This window comes from Diachasma alloeum, unplaced genomic scaffold, assembly GCF_001412515.2.
Source record: "Diachasma alloeum isolate Michigan unplaced genomic scaffold, Dall2.0 Dall_scaffold_00371, whole genome shotgun sequence".
Lineage (NCBI taxonomy): Eukaryota > Metazoa > Arthropoda > Insecta > Hymenoptera > Braconidae > Diachasma > Diachasma alloeum.
This window is the reverse complement of record NW_021680510.1, coordinates 1,418,135-1,440,981: the sequence shown is the minus strand read 5'-3', so window position 1 is coordinate 1,440,981 and position 22,847 is coordinate 1,418,135. Positions and strand designations below refer to the sequence as shown.

The window sequence follows — 22,847 nt, the reverse complement described above, 5'->3', positions numbered from 1 at the left end:
CAAAATGTAGTTTTAGAATGGAGAGGGAATGTTCAATCACTCCCTTATCTACGAATCTCCTTGCATCACCCTATCGAAGGTGTGAAGGGTGGCCTGGTTAAAAGGAATCCAAAGAAGAGTCCGGACACTTATAAATTAGAAGGGTCTTTCCTGTCTTTCAGTTTCTAGAAAATGTGAAATAACTGAATAGTCTAGAGGTATCATCTGCCTTTTGATTTCCCCTTTTCGAGTATCTAGCGGTGCAGTGCATTCAGCTACCTGTCAGTGATTAACTTCGAGGTTTTTATGATTTCGACGGTGGGCCGTTTTCTCTGAGAGATCCACGGTTAAATCCGCATTTTTATTGCTGGGATGCTGGATATTCCTGTTTTCCATCAGTACCTTGTAGGACAGTTTCGCCGGATTGATCCGTTTTTTCGGTAATCAAATGCATACATCTGTCACTTCTTATGTTCGTTCATGAAAGGGATTGTCGCCTCCTTCCTTTTTATTGTGACTTTTTACTGGTGTTCTATGGTACCGGTCCCTCCCGTTACACCGACGCTCATTCGATTGGTGGTAGTGGCATAACATCTACACTTATGGGGGTCCGTAGGTGAGGGCGAGCAAGTCCTGTCCTTTTGCTTATATGCAGTTAAATTTGGAGATTTTTACTCCGTATTCATTCAAGATTTGATATTGCTGGTAATTAACTGCGTCATCCGCAACAGATCTATATTTTCCTTTTTTCGTTATTTAAAATAAAAACATCATGTTTCTATTCATGGCAAACAGTATAATAGACATTACGGCTCTACATATTTCAGAATTTTCTTTTCGTTTCGTAAGACAATTTATAGAAAAAAAACTTCTCGTAAAGTTTGATTCAGAAACCTTGATCCAACATTGAGACGATCAATATCGCAATCATATATACCTACCTTTAACTTTAATGGAATTTCAGTGCGTTCTTAGTCAGCCGATTATTGATATAGAGGGTTCATTTTTTTCGTTCTATTTGCACTGTTATTGATATAGAATTAAAAATAGAGGTGGAGAATATTGACGAAACTATTTCATGTCGCTAGTCCGTTTATTACCAAATGAGTTACTCCGCAGTGACAAGAAGAAAAAATTTAGAGAAAAATTACCAAATAAGTCAAGTAATTGCGAAGTGAACTCGATTTTTAGCACTTCTTCACCCTAAATAGGGGAAAAAGTACGGGATGAGTAGTGAATTTGTTTCCATTGGCTAGGAAAACTTTACTGAACGTGAAGGTAATTTGTGCCGTGATTGTGAAATTTACCCTGCATTTCATCAAAAATTATCCCAGTAAACGTGGATGATTGCTCAATATTGCGTATAACTTTTCTGTAACGAAGAATGATTTTTTATCGAATACGTCGGATAAAATTTCACTTTCATTCGTTCCCATGACCTTAATTTAGAGGGGTGCAAGAAAAAAAATACCCTAACCAGTGTGGGGTATCTTACTGCACAGGAGCATAATTTTTGCATCCATACATGTCTTTTTTACCGAAGGAATCGTAAAATATCCTCCACAAACAGGTATTTTTTCATTGAATTATATTTCGCTCCACGGTTATTTTTCGTACTGTAAAATTTGCCACAATTTTCTAGGTAATTGTTATCCAACTTTCCTCTCCATGCATTCCGTGATGTTCACTGCTGAGACGAAGTCTCATTAATTAAAATAATGCGGATAAATCATTAACGTTAATGATAGTCAAGTCCATCCCACATACGGTAAGACAAATTTAAATATGTGGGAAATTAAAATATTTCTGTGAAATTTTGACATAAAGTATCTGAATTTTTGCTAAACTATTATCTCGAATACTTATTCAAATTGATTCATGATCCCGACTTATTTCCGGCAGAACCTGGGTTAAACTCGAATCCCAGCTGTACACTGATTAAATCTTGATTGAACCTGGATTAAACCCAGACTGAAAACGAATTCGAGTCTTGGAGGCTCAAAATGTAGAATCATTTGACAGAATAAAGTAACTAATAAGATCTGTCTGCCTGCAGTCACTTTGATCAAGCTCGGATTAGGTGGGCCTGATCTTAAATTGAGGTTCGCCCACCTGCAATAATTTTAATCAAATTCGGATTAGTTCGACCTGATCTTAAAATGAGCAGTCTGCCTACAATTGCTCTGATCAAATTTGAATTAGGTGGGGCTGATCTCGAACTGAGGTCCATCTGCTTGTAATGATTCTGATCAGTTTCCGATAAGGTGGTCACAATCTTCAGTTCAGCCCTCCGCCGGCAATTACTCTGATCAAATTTGGATTAGGCTGATGTTAGACTGAGGTGCGTCCGATTGCGATTAGGCGAATGAGGTAGGCATGATCTCACCCTGAGGCCAGGCTGTCTGAACCCAGTTTGATTTCAATATTAATAACCCTTCTCGAAGAATCGATTTTTCAATGTCAAATGTGGAAGTGGGAGGGGGGCGGATATATAGTGTCACCAATATATAGCAGAAGTATCAAAGTTATACGTTAGGAGAGGAGTCGATACTGCGTATTTCAAGACTGCGACGTACGAGACCAAAAATTTTCGTCTTCACTGAGACCGAGACGATCCCTTCAAAGTGTTGTCTCGTGATGTCCCGTGAAGTCTCGTGACATCACTACTAATACACAGACTTTTATGGTGTTTGCTCTGGTTGCCGTAAAACTTCTCTACCATCATTGCTGATAACATGGTTTTCAATCGCCTTCAAAGGACTATACGGGAGATAACTTTCATTACAATCGTTACTTATGAACGAAATCTTTTTTTTCAATTAATTGATAATCAAAAAATCATGACAAACGTTCTATGTGAAATTTGAGTTAATCTAACATTATCATTACATTCTCAAGAGCATTAGCATAGCTGTACCATACTCATCTGACCATTAATTTCAGGTATATTTCGACATCATCCACCGTATTGCTATGGGTGAAAAATTGACTCCAGAGCTCGCTATCGAGTACACTAAATTTGCGACTGGAATTTTATCCGCATGGCCTACCAGTTCAAATACATCACGAGTCTGTGAAGTCAGTTTAAAAAGTGAATGGAAGATTTCCTGGATTATCTTCGTAGTAATCGTTCTTTCGTTGCTCCGCACGGCGTACAGAAATTGGGGCAGTTTTATGCAGCTTACTGAATCCTTATCGATAGTAGCTTGTATGGATCAACTCATAGCAAAAGTGGCAGTCGGAAAACAGAATTATCATCCGTTTCAAGTAAGCGCAAGTTTGAAAAAAAAATTATATGCACCAGAATTAGTGCGTTGTGTATCAAGAGTGCAAATGTCAATAATCTCGACCGAGTTGCTCATGAGTTATTACTTTGCTGTTACGATTTTCTTTACCTTTAGCCATTTGAAGATAGTTGGAGATATTTCTGGTAAATATGAATTACATGAAACGAGTTGCTCCTTTTCACTTCGAATATCATATTCTTGGTTCTATCGCAATCCTGATTTACATATTTACTCCTTATTGATCAGCCGTTACTATTAATAGTTACATACCCCTTTCTTGTTGATGGACATCCTTGCTACGATTTTGTTTACTGTAGACTCTCGTTATAGTCGCATTTCCCCTCATATTGATTATTCATTGCTCGGCCGATTCTCCCACCCTACTCCCCACGGGCCCCGGAGTAAACACTCCAGCGTTATCTTCGAGGAGGCATTTGCAATTCCAGGAAATCCGAAAAATAAAATACACTAAATATGAATTCTCGATCATGAAATTCAACTCCCTCTAGGCTGTCATGGAGAGGGTTCTACACGGAGAGGAATTCTTTAGAAAAATGCCAGTGCTGATACTGGAAAAAATCATAATCCACCGGCTATGAAAAATTCTAGTGATAAGGTAAAACTTCTAGGGATTTCTCATGACATTTCCGGGGATTTCTGTGAAAATTTCATATGATAACGGAAAAAATCCCCATGCTACTCAATAAAACTGAATTGCAATAGGAATCTTTTCCTGGCCGTCACTTTGCGTTCACTTTTTCCGTTCTAGTCTTAGAATTTTTCAAGAGAACTTTTCTCCACATAGTTTTGTTGGGATAATGTGAATTAAATAATGAATCAGAATAAAGAAAATAACAGCAAGATTGCCGATAAAAAAGTTGAAAAAAAGCTTAAGATGAATCTAACAATTAAAACTAGAAGACCAAAACTACGTTGATAAGAATAGTATATTTCGTCATTAGGCCGAAGAAAACTTTTCTGGTGAATATGAGGTTTGCAGCACGAGCCGAAGGCGAGGGCTGCAATCATATTCGTCAGAAAAGTTTTTTTTGGCCGTATGACAAACAATATTTTTTGTCATGACGACCGTAGGCAGAGATTCACGGACGCGGAGCGAAGCGTGAAACGCTGCCTTGCGGCCGGAATGACAAAAACAAAGTTTCTTCATTAAAAAATCGGTTGATTATAAAAAATGAGTCAATTAAACGCGTATTGCAATGTTAACGTAATGATTAAAATTATTTGATAAAAAGTTGAATTGAATTGAAATTAAATCCTTAGTATTTGTATTTTATGGCTCCCAGTTCTCAGAAATTTCGCCTTGCGTGAACGCGTGGTGGGGGTAGCAAAATACAGTCGTATTCTCCGAATTCATTTCCCCTATTCCCCCATGAGTACGACTATAACGGTAGTCCACTGTAATCGTTTACATTTTGTAATCATGGTGCCACTAAATTCAAATGTGAATAGCCCCGTGACTGGCCGTGTCTATATATTTCTGGTGGGGAAAATTTTCCGAGGTGTCATCAGAGGTCTTTATATGGGATTGGAACAAAGACGGTCCTATGAGGGGGACCACCAGCACCATAAAATAAATATTCCGAGGCATTTTATACCTTGGCGACGCAGGCCGGGATTGTTAGTCTAAACAAATGACGAAATACAGAGTTGAAGATCTCCACTAGGAAGTGGAGATCGAGACAGTTCGCCCGGGAACGCGTGCGAGAGCACTTCAAGCTACATTTATCGATTATTCATTGAAATCATTATTTTATGTTTGCCTTCATCATTACTATTAATTGTCAACTAGTTTTATAATCCACCAAGGATACTTTTAAATTGAAAAGGATTGTTTTAGTGAAGTTATTTCAATACTCCCACTCCCATCAATTTATTTACTACATTCCCATCGCTCTGCATTACACACTCCGGAAAACTGAAGAATAGGCGCCTTTTTTCCAATAATCCGAATGGGAAAATAAATTTACTTTCAACTGTAAGGAATATTGGAAATTAAAGATAAAATCAACAGGGTATAAGTATGTTTACTCCATCGAGACAGTCAGTCGTTCACGCGCCTTCTCCGAGATACTTCCGACATACTGTAGAGCTAGTTTTGTTTGTGAATTTGATTGAACTATATAAAGTATGTTTTTTAGAATTTTGATATACCCAATTTTTTGAACATTTTTTTAGGTTTGGAAACCATTAGACTCTTACACAACTAATTACTGAATGGATATATATGAAGCAAATTTCTTTTGGCCATTCTGGACGTAAGGCTGTGCTTCACGGACGGTACGCACCTCCGTAAATCACTGCTTACGGCCGTTATGATAAAAAATATTGTTCATCGCACGGCAGAAAAAAAATTTTCTAGCTCATATGATTGCAAACTCAATCGCCAGTTGAGTTATCAACGGTGATGAAAGAAATTGAAAATGGTTTTTCACTTCAATGACTTAATCGTGTTTTAATTTTGTCATCCATATTTTTTCATCCACTACATCGTTGCATTTTTCCTCAAAGTTACTGTTAAACAATTAATTCTGAGTATGGTGGGTATGGTCCTGCATTCGATTTCCCATTTTGCCCCCCTAGTACATTGCGAAATATTCACAATCTAAAAGTAATTGATGAGGAAGTGCAATAAGAGAAGTGATAATTCATTCCTCCAATTTTCCATTATCGCGGTCTCGTCGAGGTCTTTGATCTCAACTTCCTCTGTAATACTTTACATCTTCCTCTTGTGTATCAGAAGGGCTGCAGTGAACATGCCCCCGTTGCGGTCCTGCGCAGTTTCGCTTCCGGAGCAATACTCCGGACTGAGAAGAAAATATAATTGTACCAATCAAACTTGTTTCAAACAAACAAATGCCCTAATTTCCATTAAAAAAATCTCCCTACAAATTGTTTCCCAAAACATATCTGCTTGGTAGAATTATATTTTTTTTCAGTGTGCGAATATTTCGATGTCTCGGATGATTCTCAGGCGTGATCTGTGTTTGACACGTGAACTTCCTTCAAGTCCTTGATCCCTTGGACGATGTCGACGATTAATAACATCCTGGACTTTATTTCATCACGTACGTTCGAGTTCGGTCGCATGTTCGCATGTTCGCATGTAGCTCTGGAACCAAGTTCTAGAGAAGCGTTCGTCTATGGTCCCACTTATTCTGTTGTTGTACCGACAGCCCATCTATGGCTGTTTCATTTGAGGCCAAGTGGTCCACCTTGATATGATCAGTTTTTGTTTTGGGTTCGCTCCCAACTGCGGGGGATGCGCCCTGAAGCAAAGCTTTACAACCTGCGAAATCCTTTAGAAAGTAAAAGCGTTCTGGAATGTGTTTCTTTAGATGCTTAAAATAAATGCCTAACTACAAAGTGGACTTTCGCCACACCCTACGTCCGATTCGCCCTGACTAAAAACCTCACTCTGAAATTCTTTTGATATTTGATTATCTCGCGGCACCACCCATAAGTAGTACTTCGCGAAGGAAGTCTTAGCCGTTTGCTCTTCCTCATTATTTTTCGTAGTTTTTTTATTGTATGTTCCCCTAACCCACTAAAATATTGGACGTGAGTAGGCGGTTCCAGTAAATTCCTCGCCTATTCTGCAGCTTTCCGCTTGCATTCCTCACTTGTGAGCTTCTCCATCACTTCTGTCACGAAGTTGCTTGCACGATGAGAAGAGAGTTGCCACCGAGTTTTTCGGCAAGACCTTTTTCCTAAGTGCAGACTCCCAAGTTGATCGAGTCAAGCTGAAACTGCAGTATGTGAAGAACACGCGCTGCGCGTCTTCATCTACTTCTATGTATAGATTGAGCACTTCGGTCAAGCCTCACATCTAGTAAATAAAGTCTACCTAAATTTTATTGTTGAGAAATTCTCAAGCACACGCCCTGAAGCTGTGCGAATCAATTCTATTATGTTTAACTCTTATTTTAGCCTCATTGCTCAAGCTATGAAGCAAATTTGATGAGAATCATAATTTAAAAGGAATTACTATTTTGCCTCGTAGACACAATTTGCCCTGGTTTCTCCTTATCATGGAATCATTTCATGCTGATATTTGGTGAAATTATCCATTTAAGGTCACAGTAAGTGGAAAATGAATAAACTAATATGCTAATGAGGAAGTTGCGGGCTAAACGCCATCAACTCGCCATATAATCAACGCCACATTATTATCAGTTAATGAGCACCTTCCAACTCGATCACCTATGCTCTCTCCGATTGACATTTATTGAGTTTTTATCATCAACTGCGGTCACTCCTTGAAGTTCTCTACTGAGAAGCCCTCTCGTTGATTTAAACTGGAGAAGTAAATCATCAGCCTTTATAATTACTTACTCCACATATTCAAACTATAAAAATGGATAATTCTACTTAGCTTTAAATATTCTTTATATGTGATCACCCCATCATTTCGTTTTCAAGTGTATTTCAAGTAGCATAAATGCATCCAACTCATCGCTCGATTAGTTTCAGATTCAAACCAAATTTTTCCGGCGCATCGCTATGAGTGGAAAATTGACCCCAGAGTTCGTCATCCAGTACACTAAATTCGCAACTGGAATTACATTTGTATGGCCTCCAAGCTCAAAAGCATCGCGGCTCTCAGAAATCACTTTTAAAATCGGCTGGTGGGTTTCCTGGATTCTCTGCGTAGTTATCGTTCTTTCATTGTTCAGGACAGCGTACAACCACCGGGATAATTTTATGCAACTTACTGAAACATTATCAACAGCAGCTTGTCTGCTTCAAGTTATGACGAAGATGGTCGTTGGAAAATGCCATTATAATCGGTTGCAGGTGAGCTCAAGTTTGAAAAAACAATTCATCTGTGAATAAAAATTCAGTACATTAGGCATAAAGAGCGGAACTTTCCGCCTTCTATGTCAAATTACTCACACATCCAGAGAAATGGCACATTGGAGTTGAGCTATGTGGTAGCGTATCGGCCAAAGAAAAGTTTTTGCTCCGATCGTACGAAATTGGTACAACGCTGCTGTCAGCACGTTGCTTACAAATTATATGGAGATATAGAATGGAAAATCAATGGTACAAGAATTAGAAAATTGCGATGATCAATTTTAGAATAGTGACACGAATATGAAAAAATTCAATAGAAAACCTTAGTGAATTCGTTAGAAAATTCTATGGGAATTCTATAAAAATTCTATTGAGATTCTATGGAAATTATACGGAATTGTCATTAAAATTCTATTGATTTTTTGCGCTGATTCGATGAGATATTTGATAGGAAAAAGTTAACAGATTTCGATTTTTCTATATTTTTTCTATAAGAATACTTGAGCATTAAGTTTATAAGCTTTTTTCACTCGGATGCTGTAATGCAAAGCAAAACAAAATATAGCGGAAAAAACTTGGGAAATCCGTGCAATTCACGAAAATCCGTAAAAATTCAAACAGAAGAATCTAAATCTATTGACTTTTTCTTATCAAATATCTAATAGAGTCTGCGTAAGAAACAAATAGAATTTTAACGGCAATTCCCTAGCATTCCAACATAATTACCATAGAATTTGTAGAGAATTCCAATAGAATTTTCTAGCGAATTCGCTAAGGTTTTCTGTTGAATTTGTTCATACGTGGAGCGCTAAAATTTTGACGATATTTACTGCGATGATTTGAGCAACTTTATGCGCGAAAGTTGGAGCAGCATTATGTGGGACAGTCAGAGCAATGGTCATTGTAGCAATCAAATCGACAATTTTATCACCATGAAGTACGATATTCAGTATCATGTGAGGGGCTATTCACAGGCGAATTGGGTGACACCGCGATTACAAAATGTAATCGATTACCCAGGATTACGGGACTGATTACACTGATTACCATTGCCTATGTGATAACCGTGATTACCAAGAGCGCAGAATGTGATTACATGATTACGAATGATTTCGTCGATTACATTCTGTGATTACCAAACATCTGTAATAATTGAAATTACAAAAAATGGCCTCTTATTAAATATGCATTGATGGGATAATTAATTAATAGAACCTGCAAAGTAGCTGTAGTGGTCACGCGGGGAGTGTGTGGCTCCGGCGGTCATCCAAGCTAAGCAGCGTTCAGTCTGCCCAGTACTTGGATGGGTGTCCGCTTAGGCACACCTAACCGCGTGGGACTACAGTCGCTAGGCACGAATGTAGAGAACCGCTGTGCCCATTGAGTCAGTGTGACCAATGGACACAGTGGACTCCCTGCATTATCGGTCGGCTGCACGACTGAGGTTTTCCATGGTTTCCTTGGCAGTCCAATCCCGAATGGGGTGCAGTTGGGGATAAAGTAAGTCGGCCCATGGTAACGCAGATAGGGAAGGGAACAAAATGTAAAAACCCGAGAGGGTATACATGTGAAACTAAAAATAGGACCTGCAAAGAAATGAGGAAGGAGGGGCGGGGATTAGAACAGAGGAATGCAGTCTCCATCACTCCATCTAAAAATTTGGGCATTTATAGGTGCTATCAGCAAAATAAATTTACTGAATATCTACCATTGAAGGAGAATGAAACTTACCAGCAGATAATTCAGTGATAATTCAGTCGTTGGTTCTCCAGAATAAGAAGAAATTTTAACTCTGTTGAATCAATTTTCTACGGACAAATGCTCTGTGCAAAACACATTGGCTATGCATATGGTTCTGAACTATAAACATCTGGGATTCCAAGAAAAATTGATCCAGGGATCTCTGAGACTTTCCGTTGGTAGAAATGACGCGCTCTAAAATTCAAAAACAAAAATCACGGTCTCGCTAGGAGCAACTACGAAAGATTGCACTGATTACAAATGATTACCACTTGATTCTCAAAACTTGATTACCAATATGGTAATCATGTGATTACAATGATTACATTGATTTCACCGGGATTGCAATTGATTACATCAGCGAGTGACGCCACGATTACGCCTGTGAATAGCCCCTCGGTATCATATAAAGTCCCATTAATGGGTGCGTCACTATTCCTAATCATGGCGGTAGACAATCACAAGGTGACTGGCTGAAGTATTAAAAAAATCTAACGTTCACTATCTGACCGTTTATTATGGAAATTGACTAATTTTAAAGCTATTGAATTCTTGTTTTTCTATTCTGCAATCTTTCTGAAATTTGTAAACAAGGGACGGATATTACCCTGTATATATGAAACAACTACCCCCTCCTCTACGTCGAAATCATATGCATTATCTCATTGAACAATCTCAATCTACCAGAGGGTAGTAAGAGATGCTACTACAGTGGACTCTCGATAGTTGCACGCCCATTAGTTGCTCGTTTTCCCCTAATCCCCTTTTCGGACGCTTGAGCGCTATCAATTCCTCGCTGATTCCCGGCTCTCACCCGGACGGCCCGGGTTCGATTCTCGGTATCGGAACCAATGTAGGATTCGAGGTGGTGTTGGATCGGGAAGATAACAAATCAACTACGCGAGGCAACGGTTGCAAACTAGTAATTAGTTTATTGTCGTGATATGAGTAAGTACAGGATGAGTCGGTGGTATGAATGTATTATACATATAGGTGAGGTGGAGATGTCTACCGAGTGGCGAGAGCCACACGACTACTAAGCGGGAGCGATTGCGACACCTGGGACGGGCGTGTGTTCCTCAGGGGTGTGTCTATGAGAGCGGTGCTCTCATTTTTCTGAGAACTTGGATCGGCATTGATTGCGGAGTGGGGGCCGGTGGAACGTTGCTCATTTCTTGGAAATGGTACCCTTACAGCCCTTTCGATGGGCAACTAGCCAGAGTCTACTGTAATAGTAAGAGGTACCATAGGTTGTTCAATGGGTTAAATAAATAGTAAGCGTGATAAGTTACATGAAAAATACTCTAGGGACATTTTATAAATCAGTCAGAAGCTTCTTATTGATGTAACTATTGTTTCTTTCAAATCAATGTTAATAAAATTATGCACTTTTTTAAGTTTGTTTGTGTGTAGAACTGGCCTTTCGCCAGCGCTGAAACAAGATGAAACTTTAGAGTTGCTCGTGAGCATAAAAATTGGAAAATAGGTAAACGATCATAAATGAAGCACACTAATGAGAAGCCTCGCCGGTTTTGTGATGCGACGGCCGAGGGCCCAAACGTTATCAGGATCATCATGCAAGGATCAGATTGTCCTATCTGCCTCTGCCGTTTGATCTTTGCATGATGATCCTTGTAAAGTTTGACCCTCGTGACCCTTGTAAGCATCCTCGTGACGATATTCTTCGACGATATCGGCTCGGACTCGTCGTTTCGTCTCCTTTATTTCAGATTTGAATATCCTGATATCCTGAATATTGAAATGGGTTCATATTACATTCAATAAAAGCTTCATGACGAGATGCAGTTTATTTAGTTCCAATACATCATTTCTCTGGATAAATTACTACTGTTTTGCTGATAGCATCTTCCCTACCTTCAGGTATGAGGCTTGAAAATTTTGTTAAATTTCCAGTACTTGATTCATGAAATGGAGACATTTGTGGAGAATGCAAATTTCCACGAACGGGAGATACTCACCAACTACATAAAACGAATTGTTTCTTTTCACTTCGTTTATCATACTCTCTGCGCTATCTTGGCTACGTTTTACATATTTGGTCCTTTCCTAATGGATCAGCCATTGCCATTCGGAGCTGAGTATCCCTTTTGTATTGATGAACACCCGGCTTACGATATTGTTTACTTACTGGAATCAATAGGGGGTATTCAATGTTCCTGTATCATCGCCTTTATTTGTCAAGTATCTCTGCTTCTCTGGTATGGAACAATTCAACTTGCATTTCTTGCTGAAAAAATGAGGAATGTCAATAATACTCAACAACTCAAAGAGTGCATTAGTAAACATCAGCATATATTACGGTAACTCTAGCTCCTTTTCTGATTTCAAATCGTTCATTGAAAGACTTGATCTAGGCAATCATTTTTTGTCTCCAAGGTATATAGATGAAATCACAAAAATCGTCCGGTACATGGTAATGACAGCAATTGTAGTAGCCATGATATCCGTCACATGTTCAGGAATCCATATAGTCGGAGTAAGTCTATCATATATAAGGGTATTTAGCGATAGAAGTGCATAAATTTAGTTTTTGACAAGTGTAGAGTTTTCCGAAGGCGAGGTTTGTGATCGTACTTGTCAAGAACGAAATTTACATTAGTGACATTTGGTGCTTTGTAAGATGACGTGCAGGAAAGGCTGTTGATACACGCATAGCAGAGCACTTACCGCACGGAGCAATGTAAATGATTTGGTTTTTAAGTACAAAGGGTTATTAGTAAGTTCCAGCTTACTACACTGATAGAAAAAATCTCTGACATGTAGAGTACAAGTTCTTGGCTCAAGAAACTACATCATTCGCGCCGTTTTAACTGAATGAATTCTTCATGACTTTGGATCAAAGAAATAGGGGAACTTGGCATAAAGTATTAAATATTGGACGGAAAAAGCAGGAAGTTTCGCGTGCATCATAATGCTTTCCATATTAGATCAGACTCGCTGGCAAGAATCTCTTGGCGGAAAGTAATCTTGCTTACATTCAATATCAATCTGATGAAGTTTCTGCTCTTGTGTGAAGAATTCGTACTTTTCGCTATAGATAATTCTGTTTTTCATGATTTTCGACAGAGGTGATAGGGTTTCCAATCAAGTAAATCGGTCCTGAGGGCACACATCTTCCTCTCAGAATATACTTCAATTAGGTAAAACTAAGAATCTCTTGTATCAAGAGATTCATGGTCAAAACCCCATTCTCTTGTCTCAAGAAACCACTTCTGTCGTGTCAGAAAATTTTTCTATCAGTGTGATAGCACTAGCGACTATTTGTAAGTTCTTACTATATGAACCCTGAGTTGTCATTGGTGAATTCAAGACTTTTTGATACATCACATACACGTGGACGCCTACATGAAGAGGACCCATTCCATCGCACACCTTTAATTTGAATGTTAAATTGATTTTTTGATCTTATTATCAATACCGCCAAATGGTAATTTTCATGTAGACCTCTATATATTATGGATGATGAAGTAGAAAACTGAGACCATTCTTTTACTCACCTTCCCTCTAGAGGCATTCAATTTTTGAAGTAAATTATATTTAGTTTTTCTCATCCGTACTTAATTTGCGTTACCCAAGATCTACGACGAGGACGTGGCTGGCATAGGATATGCCAGCCCGAAAATTCCTAAATGAAAATTTTATAGTTTGAAAGGGTCTGTATTGTACACTAAACCAATGACTTACAATGTTCAACTCATTGAATCGTCCGAGAAGAAATTCAAGTTGGAATAGAGTCAAGGACTTATCCATAGGACCTGATATTGATTAGTCTGGAACCGCAAATGAAACGGTTGTTTGGATCCAGGTCTGATCCAAATATTAAGATGTAACATGTCTTATCAGTACCGAATTCGATCAGAACTGAAGATCAGAATTGACTCAGTTGTATGAGATCCAGATATGTTTTGTGAGAATCGAGCCCAATCCTGATCTCGAACGTCTGATCAGGAAATTTTACCACACTGATAGAAAGGATTAGTTATTGTTAACGAATGGATTTGGTTAGAGACGAGGGTCTATTTGGTTTCACCAAATGTTCATTCGTTAATAGTTAATAAATGCACATTTGAGGAGCCTTGTTCGACTCGATTTTCGCTTTTCAAATGAACCGTTCGTTAACTATTAACGAATATTCATTTGGTCATATTCAACTCTACTATTCGTGAACAGTTAACGAACCTCGTTTGGAATAAATGAATCAGTCTATCAGTGCAGTATCAAACATATACCTGGAAGCAATTCTCGAATTGAAATTGTACGTGCGACTTCACTTCGGATTGATCGTATGCGTTCCGGTGATATGCCTTACGAGCCACGTGCAAGGAACCGTCATGCGACCAATCAATCTCAACGCGAGAATAGCCTCCCTAATCTAAGATCGGAAACATGAATTAACTTTCACCTTTTGCTCTTTTCTGCAGAAAGAAAATATCATTCGAAGAATCCAGTTTTTGTTAGTTGTCATCGTGGACGGCTTAGAGCTTCTCTGTCTGGCCTGGGCTGCAGAGAATTTATCCGCAGCTGTAAGCTACCAATTCGGCTCAATGTATTCATTTCACTTTGACACTCATGTTTCATATTTTTATACAGTCCAAAGAAGTTGGATGGGCACTGTACAGTTCTACATGGATTAAACATTCCAAGGAATTGAACAAGACTGTAATTTTCGTCATTCAAAGGTGTCAAACGCCGCCGAAAATTGCGATCGGTGGATTGTTGCCTCAATTGTCTATGAATTATTATGGAAGGGTATAGCGAATTTCATTATTTAAGATTAAAGAACAATTGGAGAGATAATGAATTGGGCTAAACATTTTTGTTTTCAGTACATGTCAACAATGTATTCCTTCTTCACTACGCTACGTGTAATGCTTAAAAAATTCGAGGACGATGTATAGCGTATTTCAGAGCGTATATACAGCAATTCAAATTGATAATTTTTCAGCACTATTCGATCTTACTGAGAATATTTTTAGCACTTCCTCAATCATCTTCATTCTCTTATCTAAACGAATACTAAAGATCTTCCTCATCGTCAAACACACTCCTCTCATATCAACTACACCCACTTCTATTCACCGTTTGATAAAAAAAAAGATCCCACCATTCATCTGGCCCCCGTCACTCCAGAAGGAACTTTAGATAGCTCGCCTAAATAGAATCATAATATCTCAAGTAGAAATGGTCAGCGGAAACCGGGTCCATCAAGCCTTGAACCAAGGCTTAAAAATGCTCAATCAGGACCGTGGCCCAAGCTTGAATTAGCCGTCATTCAACCCGACAATGATAACCCGAATTGAGGCTTAATCTGTAAGGCTCAAATCAGGTTCGAAGTCAAAACCAGTTGGAAAGCCTTGAACTATTCATTATTATTGATAGGAATTTGTTTACATTATTTTTTAGTATTTTATAGGCCTCCCTATTAAATTGTAGAGGCACATGAAAAAAGCTGCGGTAGGATCGTTCAACATGGTTAATATTAAACGTTGATTCGTTTATTGTTTATTGTGATCGCTGACCAATACACACGTGCCCCCTACCCTACCCTACTCACACTGATGCGTTTCATGACTGTGATAGATGAGAAAGTTAACTCAACATCTCTAATATAGAGCCTATAATCAATTCTTATTCCAAATCACTGACATGATAGTACTGACTCCCACCTTCATACCACTTTCATTTCTTCAGTGCAATCTTTTCCGATCATAGCACACACATACACATAGAGGTGACTGAGGCAAAAGTAGACTGCTATGCAAAATGAGACCGCTGTAAAATTTTACGTTTTAAATAAATCATGAATTTCTCTACATGTATAAATGAAAAACCGAATTTTAAATAGATTTGATACGTAATTATACCATCGTGTTATGTATAATAAAAACTTGAATGAAATCTACAAAGTTAAGCAGATTTAATACATCATCATAATAAGATAAATTGATATGATTTTAACACATATAATGTATGAACTCAAATAGAATATTTTCAATTTAAATATTAATCATCTCCAAGGCAAGAATCACAATAAACTCCAGATAAATAGATATATTTATTTGCGAAAGGGGTCCCAGTACCCCTATTGCAAAGGGGAGGGGCTACAAGCATTGATGCATTAATAATTTCAAAACAACAAATAAATTAAAAAACATTGAATGCAAAAGTAGCAAGCAACAGGCGAATTGTGCCAGACATAAGCGGTCAGTGACAAGTCAAAAAGTAAAGTCATAGTTGTATAATAAAAGCAAAAAATACGATAAAGGACGGTTAGACAGGAGCGAGAGCTGAGGCGAGTCGTAAACAGATAGAGCAGACGGTGATGGTGAGCCGTGGAGCACAGTGGGATGGGTCAACTGGCTGTAACGCATGCAGGGTTTTCAGTACAGCAACTGGGGGCCTATTCTCGAAATATTTCCGTGCACGGAAGTGGCTTCGTAGACGAATTGCGTATAGGAATCATATAGGCGTTCCGTCAACGGAGTCGATTCCGCGCACGGAAATATTTCGAGAATAGGCCCCCTGTGAAGTTACAAATCGCTTTATAGGCCAGCAGACTGTCCGAGCTAAGTATGTAGTCAACAGAGGCACCAACAAGTCCCAGTTTTACCAGCCGGGTCCTTAAGGGTGCCAAGTGAATTTGAAAAAAGATTCAAAAAAAAATTTTTCTTTCCCTTCATCATTGGAGAAATATGTATTCATCCATCCGACGAAATTTCAAACCCGCAACCGGAACTAGATATCGAGAAAATAAATGCGGAAAATCCTCTATTTCGCGTGACGAACTTCGAGAAAGCATGGGATCAAATGGGTACGGCGGGTTGAAATATCTCTTATTCACCCCGGTACCCCATTGTTTTTTGTCGCCATCGCATTGAACACATCATTCCCCATATCTTCAAAGTTTTTTCAAATTTTTCTTGAGTTCCTAGGGGATTGAAACGTTCAATTTAATCAAAACTCTATAAGCGGCGGTGTATAAGACTGATTTTGTTTATTTAATTTCTCGATATCCATGAGTTCTAAAATTTTTAAATTGTCACCGATGTTCATCATTTGTCTAATACTATTAATTAAAAAAATTATAACTCTGTCGGTGAATGTCAATTTTGAAGGTCATCGCCAAATTCACTTGGCACCCTTAAAGAAGCTCTGGGTAGCTGGAACAGATTGTAATTGATTAAAAAATGATCTACTGTCAACAATTCAACTGTAGTACAATGAGGACAGTTGGACTTAGGGTCAAATTTGTAACTCTTGCCTTTCAGGCAAAGTCTCCAATACATGCTAGTAGCCAGCCATCATCCACGGTGCGAGATATCTTCAGTTGGAGTACACTTGATCCGTCAAATAAACTCCAGCAGACGAGGTGATTACACCCCAAATAGAATGTAACCAGCCATTGCAGGTATCCAGTTGATCTGAAAGACCACCACACACAATACAGGGAACATTCTCATAGTCTCCAGTGGATCCTGATTGTTTCCTCTGCTTTGAACGCTTTTATTCGTGATTTGGACTGACTTTTGAGCAGCCTTCTTCGAATTGTGTTTCTCAAATAATGTATTCATGTGAGGATAACATGTAATAATCGTAGCCTTGCCGGGCAGACGTCTTCTTTGAGGTTTAGAAATGTTGCCTGATTGGTTTGGCAAGAGAATCGCTGACTTAACTGAAAAAGTTCGAGCCATATGTTCCTTTTTCTCGGTCTCTCTTATTCGATCACTAGTCGATCGATGGTCAGTCAATCGAACCGTAATCGACTAGTACTCGACTTCGTGAACAACTCGAAATCCGTATCAAGTCATCCATCATGGATTGAGCTACGTGAAGTTGGCATCGAAGTTTGGAAAATCGACTTTTTTTTTGTTGGTCTGGATTGTACTCATTGAGTACTTGAATGTACTCTATGCACTTTTTTGTGTACCTCCTTACTTTAGATCTGAAGCAGGGGGGCAAAATCGTGCAGCGTCGGAGTTGGAAAAAAAAAATGTGGCAATCAGTTGCACTTTGATAGTACTGGTATGTACAACTTTTTTTTTTCAATACTAACCCCCTTCTATAGTTCACCCCTTTTAAAATTTTAACAACCAGGAGAAAAAATAATATTACATGAATGAATTTGAAATCGTTGATACTTGTTTGTACCATGCTCATTTTACTTCTTCATTTGTTTTTTTATTAACTATCCCCATCCATAATTTCCCCCTTGGAATTTTTTTAATGCCATATAAAAAAAAATTAACGTGTATTAATTGCAAAATTGTTACTACATGTTAGTACAATCTTGAATCCTCTCATTATTGACTGGCCTTACTCATTATTCTATTTACATTTGGATCGCCACATTTTTTTCTGATGAGTACAACCCAATAAAATGATTGTACATGTCTATAAACACGGATTCGTGAAAGTACTAACGTCCAGAGGTGTAATTTAAATGGCTCATGATGGGGTTATGTCTAAGTACAAACGCTCTGCCATTATTTTCGAGCTAGTACACACATTTCCAGTGACACCCAGCTCATGAACATTTTTTTCCTGATTAGTACAATCAAGTATACTGATTGTACATGTCTGTAGACTCGGAGCCGTGAGAGTATTAACGTCGGGGTGTAATTCAAAGGCCTCATAATTGCATTATTTCCAAGTACAAACGCTCTCCTATTATTTTCGAGCTAGTACACACATTTCCAGTGACACCCAGCCCATATACATTTTTTTCCTGATCAGTACAATGAAGTATATTGATTGTACATGTCTGTAGACCCAGACTCGTGAAAGTACTAACGTCGAGGTGTAATTCAAAGGCCTCATAATTGCATTATTTCCAAGTACAAACGCTCTCCTATTATTTTCGAGCTAGTACACACATTTCCAGTGACACCCAGCCCATATACATTTTTTTCCTGATCAGTACAATGAAGTATATTGATTGTACATGTCTGTAGACCCAGACTCGTGAAAGTACTAACGTCGAGGTGTAATTCAAAGGCCTCATAATTGCATTATTTCCAAGTACAAACGCTCTCCTATTATTTTCGAGCTAGTACACACATTTCCAGTGACACCCAGCCCATATACATTTTTTTCCTGATCAGTACAATGAAGTATATTGATTGTACATGTCTGTAGACCCAGACTCGTGAAAGTACTAACGTCGAGGTGTAATTTAAAGGGCTCATGATGGGGTTACGTCTAAGTACAAACGCTCTGCCATTATTTTCGAGCTAGTACACATTTTCAATGACCCCCAGCTCATGTACATTTTTTTCCTGATTAGTACAATCAAATATCCGTATGTTAAATTCTCAACTCTTCATTCCAGATATCCTAGAACTATTATCGATTATAACCCGATTTTTAACATGCAGAATAGAATTGTAGAAAATAGAATTTTCATCACGCTGTGACGAAAAGTGAACTTTTCGGCACGCTCCACGTGCCTAAAAGTCCAATTTTCGCCACATTGTGATGAAAAATATTGTTCGTAACTCGTGGAAAAATGTTTTTTAGCTCGTGGGATTATATCACTCGCCTTCGGCTCGTGATATAAACCTCCCACTCGCCAAAAAACACTTTTTTGCACTCGTTAGGAAATATACTAATTCTATTCAACACACATTAAAAAAAAACAAGTTTACCAATCACAAACCTTTATTATTATGTTCTGAACATGTATCTATCAGAAGCTTAACAGTGATAATCTCCAAAACGTACGAAAAATAATTACATAAAATATATCTATTATTGAATAATATCACCCTTATAATCCACATGGATTCTCGACATAGATTAGCACTGGAATTTTCCTCTTCTTCATAAGGTCTCGAGATCCAAGTACATGTGATGTAAGCACCTTAGATACGTCATTAAATCGTAGCCATTGTCCAGTACGGTGACGAGTGTGAGCAATATAATGCCGAATCTTTGGCTTTTCAGTCATTTGATCAATGAAACCTTCATATTCAATTGCTGCTATCAACATGTAAGTTTTATCACAGACCTTCATTTCTGTTGGCAATTGAGCGAGTGTGAAGTGACCGTCCCAATTCTCATAACCCCATATTTTTGCTACATGAATCGACATACAAATTTCCAAATTAATAAATAAATTTTTGCCTGGAAATTTAACGAATTCCAAATCGTTTGAGGAACACATGCGACATTTCTTGCGTCCCTGAATTCTTTGTTCCACTATTTTTTGTAGCGCTGACATTCCTAATTTGTACACTGGCCCAAATGGAATTTCGATAATAATTTCATCATGCGTTAATGTATGATGGCAACGATTACAGGTTGTTTCAATTTTAAACGATGCTTCAGCTTTTGTCAATAGACTCCTGATCAAACCGCCAATGTTCATACTACAATTCATAGTTCCACAAACAGTTTTTGCTATGTTCTGCATTATCATCGCTCGTTGCTTATAAATGGCTTGGCCTGGTTTCACGGTACTATCCAGGGATCGAATGAATTTAAATAATTCATTATCAGATTCATCTATACATTTTCGATACTCTGACCAATCACAATAACCAATCAGTAATGATTGGGCCAAACTGTCGAAAGGGCAAGTGTAAGTTAATGTAAACTTCTTGCCATTTATTCCCACCGCTGAACACATGAATCCATTTTTCAACAGGGGCAGTTTTTTCTTTTGTGGAGGTCGTTTAGAACGACTGAGGAAGTCTGGGCATGGGCTCAAATAGTGTCCTCTCTTTTTCGCATCGTTGCTTTTTTTGGCCTGCTTGGCAATATACTTGATTGTACTAATCAGGAAAAAAATGTACATGAACTGGAGGTGATTGAAAATGTGTGTACTAGCTCGAAAATAATGGCAGAGCGGTTGTACTTGGAAATAATTCAATTACGAGGCCTTTGAATTACACCTCGACGTTAGTACTCTCACGGCTCCGAGTCTACAGACATGTACAATCAGTATACTTGATTGTACTAATCAGGAAAAAAATGTACATGAGCTGGGAGTCACTGGAAATGTGTGTACTAGCTCGAAAATAATAGGAGAGCGTTTGTACTTGGAAATAATTCAATTATGAGGCCTTTGAATTACACCTCGACGTTAGTACTCTCACGGCTCCGAGTCTACAGATATGTACAATCAGTATACTTGATTGTACTTATCAGAAAAAAAAATGTACATGAGCTGGGGGTCATTGAAAATGTGTGCACTGTTAAAAAAAACTTTAAGATTATACAACTTTTACTGCACATGCACGCCAAAAAATTATTTTTTCTCTACCGTAATTTCAATTACGACAAATTCGCATTGATTCTTGAGGTTGTGCCGTAATTTTATTTCACTGGGCCATAAAATACGATAAAGTACTTCAAAATTACTGGACTGCATCTAAATAATACCAAAGATTTTAATTTTCATTGACGTGCGCCAGAATTATCGCCATCATGTTGCTGAATAATGTTGCGCAAAAAAACATGGAAGCATTCTATGTGCTATAATTCTGACCACTCAGCTACGAAAATTATAGCACATAGATTGACTTTTCGTGAAGTGTACACGAAAATTTATCGCCATGCGCATTAATTTCCGAGTACACTCGCGTACGATACTTTGAAGGTAAATATGAGGCCTATATCCACTAATTTTGAAGTGACCGAATGAATTTTTTTCAGAATCATTCTTCTTATTTATTCAAAACCATAGAGATAAAATAAGATTAGTCCACTGTTCCTCAATATTAAAGGTGTGCATTAATGAATAATACCTTAAAATAATGACACCACGATTCAAATACGATGAATTCCCTTTGATTTTTGAGCTTCTATCTTGATTTTATTTATCCAGGCCATAAAATTCGGACAAGTATTTCAAAATTGCTGTACTGCATCCAAATAATGCCAAAATATTTTAATTTTATTTACGTGTGCCACAATTATCGCCATCATCCTGCTGGTTGTTGTTGCACAGAAAAACAACGGGAGCACTGCATGTATTTCCTGGTCACGCAGCAACAAAGATTTCAGCACATAAATTGAATTTCCGTGACATGGATACAAAAAAGGATATCGCTAATATATGTTTATTAATTTGCGAGTAAACTCGCATATACGATTATTTCGAGATAGTTATCGAGTCTATATAATATGTATTCAACATTCACTCAATGAATTCAGTACCGAAGTGGTAAAGGGTAACAAGTCGATTTTCCATATCTCATTAAACATTGAATTATCTCACTAACGAGTGATTTTAGGTGAAAACATCAAAAAACCTTTTTTGTGGGCAATTTTCTTATCTACACAAAAGCTTTTATGATGTTTTCCCGTAAAATCACTAATTATCGAGATAATTCAATGTTTAATGAGATATGGAAAATCGACTTGTTACTCTTTACTACTTCGCTACTGAATTCTTTTAACAGTTACTGTTCTCATATTTCTTGAGAATTTTTCCAAAAATTTCTCAAGTGAGGTTATAATCAGGTTTTTATCAAGTCCAGTGCCAAAAAATTGAGAACTCTTACACGGAGAGAATTATTTAGTAAAAATTACNGGAAAATAAACGAGTGTTGCGATCTCTGGGTTATGGAATGGGCGAAAATCAGTGACAAAAGGTGACCCCAAAGACTGTCTTGACCGTGACCAATTACAACAGGTAGAGACCGGGAGAAAGGATGGGATCGGATTGCATGGGATAAAGCACTAAGGTGCAATCTGGTGGATTGCGCGAGAGTCAAAAATGGAGATCACGCCAAGAGAAAGAACCCCTTCTAATGCCATAAAGAAAAGCCTTTATTAGTGATAAAAATAAATTTAATTAGTGATAATAAATGTGGACAACAATGATCCCAAGATAAAACCTCGGAGAGGAGAATTTTGGAGAATTAGAATTGGAAAGGAATGAAAAGGAAAAGAAAAAATTAATAGATAACGAATTAGCATTAACTTACAGTTGTTGATTAGGTAAAATTGGGGTGGGTGTGATCACTCAGTCGCGGTGATGTTGCGCTCCGATGACCCTTA

General features: G+C 38.0%; 1 protein-coding gene across 1 annotated transcript; it reads left to right on the top strand.

Moving 5' to 3' along the window:
* Positions 1 to 7,787: 7,787 nt before the first annotated feature.
* LOC114841389 lies at positions 7,788 to 14,740 on the top strand. Its single transcript, XM_029126357.1, has 6 exons — positions 7,788 to 8,081; positions 11,736 to 12,142; positions 12,219 to 12,318; positions 14,264 to 14,365; positions 14,433 to 14,591; positions 14,669 to 14,740. Exons 1-6 carry the CDS (start codon positions 7,788 to 7,790, stop codon positions 14,738 to 14,740), a joined length of 1,134 nt encoding a protein of 377 aa, XP_028982190.1.
* Positions 14,741 to 22,847: the final 8,107 nt, after the last annotated feature.

Bases quoted from the DNA above. Each gene is read 5' to 3' on its own strand.
- LOC114841389 (XM_029126357.1), top strand. From the start codon at position 7,788: ATGAGTGGAAAATTGACCCCAGAGTTCGTCATCCAGTACACTAAATTC. The intron at 12,143-12,218 runs GTAACTCTAGCT...TTTGTCTCCAAG, and splicing joins AAACATCAGCATATATTACG to GTATATAGATGAAATCACAA. The intron at 14,366-14,432 runs GTAAGCTACCAA...ATTTTTATACAG, and splicing joins CAGAGAATTTATCCGCAGCT to TCCAAAGAAGTTGGATGGGC.